The following is a 4,154-nucleotide window of genomic DNA, read 5'->3' on the forward strand; positions in this document are numbered from 1 at the left end:
ATCACGTGACCCTCTGGGAACCGTCATCTTACTGTACGATGATAGTTCAGGGGAAACCACCTACATAAGGCTTGTCTGGCCATTGTTTTCATTGTATAAACGTTTCGAACTCCAAAACAGATACACACGCTTACTCATAGTATCAATTTAAAGTGTTTATTCCGGTCAAATTACAAGCGATGCATGCAACAGATGCTATTCATAATCGTGGACTTAAAACAAGAGCTTTACTTTCACAAGTTAGATTACAGTGGTCAATAGATGGCTAATATATAAAAGGTTATTTACTTTTCAATGCATTTATGCCATAACAATACACTAAATAACAACACAAACCAAGTGGCATATTTTAATAGAAAAATGCAAGCAGACATTTCAAGTAAACATTGTCACAAAACTAGTTATGGAGTTTTGAATTCTTGTAAAACAACATTAACAGTTTGGGCACATTCTAGTCACACTTAATGGAACACGTTTAAAGTTAAAGATGCACTCAAGCATTCAAAAGTGCTCTTTTGCAAGCTAAAACATTGATTTATACATGAAATTAACAGCACTTTTGTTTAGCATTTATGTCATCAAACATATTGAGAGATATGAAGACTCATAAGAATATTCATATTAGTCTTTAAAAATATTCTACATAATGCAGGTCGCCCCCTCATGACCGGTGCCATATTAACAGTTTCGGTTATTAGATGAATTATGTTTAGTAGATTTACAATGATTTAATACAGTTACAGCATTTGATAGGCTACAGTTATCCACTGTAATTATGACAGTGATATATTTACGACAGTGAATTCCACTTACTTAACTAGCCTACACTCAAACAAAAATAAATACATAAAAATATTTAACACAATTTGATTTAGTTAATTCAAAAATAATCTTTTTAGTTGGCTTAGGTCTAATTAATTTATAGTATGTTTAAATTGATCTTCTTTTATCAAAATACATTTTCTTATGTGGGACAAACATAATTATTAATTTTATTATTATACATTTTTTAATTAATTGTTTTTATTTAATACATTCTCTTATTACATTTTCTGCCCACAGCCTAAGCACATGCAAGTCTCTTCAGCATAATGAACAAACCACAAAATTCAAAAACATTACAGAAACTACTCTAAATGTTCAGCATAACTAAACATTAAACACTAACATGGCTTTTACTTTATAAAAATAAATAAATAAATAAAAACCGCTTAATCCTAAATTTTACTCTCCTTGCAAAGCGTACTGGGAACTACAGATCCACGGCCCAGTTGTCAACGATTCATGTCGTTTAAAACACAAATGAATTGAGTAAACTCAAATTTTAAATATGTGGAGTGAACACAGTGCAATAAAGTTGTTCTAAAATATTCCAAATTGTGTTCCTTCATCACAATCAATCAGTCAATCAATAATAAAATGAGTGTAGGGGGCTCCAAGTCACAAAATACATACAATTCCATACAGCTGCTGTTAATGTCTCCATAAATTGCCGTTTGGAATGTGACATTTTTCTGCATGAAGGGTATCCACAGGATATTCAGTGAGCAAAATAAAGGGACTCTATTTTATCCACCAGGAATTGATTTGATTGTGAAAAGTTACATACTGTACCAGTATGTATATGCTTGCTAAAAACGGTTTATTAGTAGCTCCCTACTTAATATTACCCAATAGCCTAAGCAGCCTAAGTGCCATCAATTAAATAAAGTTATTAACTGATATCAGTTAATATGAGGATATCAAATCCCCTAAATAAACTAGAACATTCATCAAGGAAGTAAATAAGGACAGTTTTGATTTCATGTTGACCTTAAGGGTCCAAATAATATATAAGTATATGTATGTGCATTAAAGGTTAAAGCTTGCCCCTTGGCCTAATCCGAGCTTGTGATCAACCTCCCAGAGCACTAAAGCTAAAGTGGCCTACAATGGTATGTAACCAAGAGTCATATGATCTATGGTATACTGGCTTCCTTATTCAAACTCCCTCTGTGCTTTTTCTTTCATCTTTTACATGACCTTCAATGCAGATGCTGTTTGTATGAAGTCATGGTTTGATATTCACGTTTGTACAGTTCAGGATTGTATTTCTTGTTATGTGGTAAACATTAAGAGATTGTTTGTTTATGATCCATTTATTGTTCGCATTGCTGTTCAAGAATGACATCACAAGCTTAAACAGGATACACTAGCTTTTTCAAGTATACAGGAGACAGTTGTGCTTAAACCGACTAAGCTTTGATGCTAAAAAATCAAGATGATGAAAAAGACAAATGGGCTCGTTTAAAGCTCATGAAAACAGTGCAAAGAATAATTAAGTGCTTTCTATGCTTGCAGGCGTAACACACTGTACAGGCTCATGGCTGGTAGGCTGCTGCACAAGCCCCCATTGAGGCTGGGCATTGGGGCCCAGAGGCCATGGAGCTGGCTGATGAAGAAGCAGATTGACTTGGCCCTTGGTACCTTGACGAGGAAGAAAAAAACAAGGTTTAAACGTGGACAATTCATTTCAGCTTTCTGGGGAGCAGCTGAATAATAGATGATGTGCAGGGTACTCACCACGATCTGGCTTTCATGACACGGGATGCGGTCGTCCGCTTTCTGTAATGGCCAAAGTCACGTATCAAGTCTTGGGTCCTTATATCTGACCTCTGAAGGTCCAGGGGCACCATGGTAGGTGGAGAAATGTCCAGCTCCAGAAGCATAATGTTCTCAGCCTGGGACAAAAAAAAAATCTTTTTCAAGATTTGGCTAGATTATACACTACAGTTCAAAAGATTGGGCTCAAGTTTTTTCAATTATTATTATTACTGTTTAATAAGAAATTCATACTTTTATTCAGCAAAGGCACATTAATCAAATGTTACAAAAGATTTGTTTTTCAAATAAATGCTGTTATTTTGAACTTTCTATTCGTCAAAGACTCCTGAAAAAAATATATAATGGCTTCCACAAACATTAATTGCCTTAACACAATAATAATAAGAATTTTTTCTTGAGCACCAAATCAGCATATTAGAATGATTTTTGAAGGATCATGTGACACTAAAAACTGGAGTAATGATGCTGAAATAACATAAGTGATTTTTAAAAATAAATAAATGAGTGACAGCAATGTTGAATAATTATGACACAGCTGTATTACCAAAAAACGAGTCCTATAACTCAAAAATATTACATTATATACTGACATTATCACTTTTATTATGCCAGTAAACTGTTATAGATGCAATTTTTTATAAAAGTCTGGATCAGTCTCTGGGGGTTGAATAATTTTGATTGCAACTGTAAATGCATAAGTTTAAAAAATAAATAAATAAAAAAATTTAAAATCTTACCAACCTCAAACTTGATAATTTTGTGTTGCTAAATTCACTAAAATGTTATTACCTTAAAACAGTAATATATTTTATTCCATAATGACTGAAATTTTTAAAAATGACTTTATCTCTGTACAATACCAACCCTGTATCTAGAAGGAGACCCCATTGACACAGCAGCTTGAGCATATTGACTAATTGGTCTCTTGTGTCCCACTACAGAAGTTGGCCTTCGTCGGACGAGAGGGGAGTTACTGTAAAATGAGAGAAAATACAATATTGTAACGGGACCGACGAGACGTGAGGATCCATGTGCAAGCTTTTATTAAGAGACGTGGTTTTAACAGGCATGGGTCAGACAATGGCAAACGGGATTATCGAAGGCAAGACGAGATAAATCCAGGTAGAAGGCAAAGGTCCAAGCAGGGGCAAACAGAGTCAGAAACAGCAAGCAAAGGGTTAATCCAAGAGACGTGGTGTGAATCAGAGACCAGGAAAACAGAAAAGGCAAGACTCAGACTCAGACTAGACTAAGAAAACTTAAACAGGCTCGGTAAGGAACTATCCGCTAAACAGGGATACACGCAAAACAATACACAAGACTAAAACAGAAAACACGGAATGGCTCAGTAAGGCTGTTAACACTAGGGGAGTGAAAAATGCGGAACAATACTCGGCCGTGAGAGAGAGGAAGTCCATGGCTTAAGTAGCATGTCTGATTGGATTCAGCTGTGTGTGTGTGTGTGATCAGTGCATTCAGCTGTGTGCGTGTAATCAGTGCAATGGTTGATGGGAAATGCAGTCCAGGGTGATGTGTAACAGTCTGTGTGG

The 4,154-nt window shown here is 35.2% G+C and overlaps 1 protein-coding gene across 1 annotated transcript in view; it reads right to left on the bottom strand.

The window, feature by feature from the left end:
- Positions 1-2,233: 2,233 nt before the first annotated feature.
- The window catches only part of LOC107594701 (kinesin-like protein KIF3B), a 6,115-nt gene continuing 4,194 nt past the window's right edge, over positions 2,234-4,154 (bottom strand). Inside the window, exons 6-8 of the mRNA XM_016284854.1 lie at positions 3,469-3,577; positions 2,563-2,720; positions 2,234-2,466 (exon numbers count right to left, since the gene is read on the bottom strand). Of these exons, the coding sequence (XP_016140340.1) occupies positions 2,361-2,466; positions 2,563-2,720; positions 3,469-3,577 (373 nt within the window). The 3' untranslated portion in view covers positions 2,234-2,360. The remainder of the gene's footprint in view (positions 2,467-2,562; positions 2,721-3,468; positions 3,578-4,154) is intronic.

Source organism: Sinocyclocheilus grahami, unplaced genomic scaffold (assembly GCF_001515645.1).
Source record: "Sinocyclocheilus grahami isolate Dianchi unplaced genomic scaffold, SAMN03320097.WGS_v1.1 scaffold189.1, whole genome shotgun sequence".
Classification (NCBI taxonomy): Eukaryota; Metazoa; Chordata; class Actinopteri; order Cypriniformes; family Cyprinidae; genus Sinocyclocheilus; species Sinocyclocheilus grahami.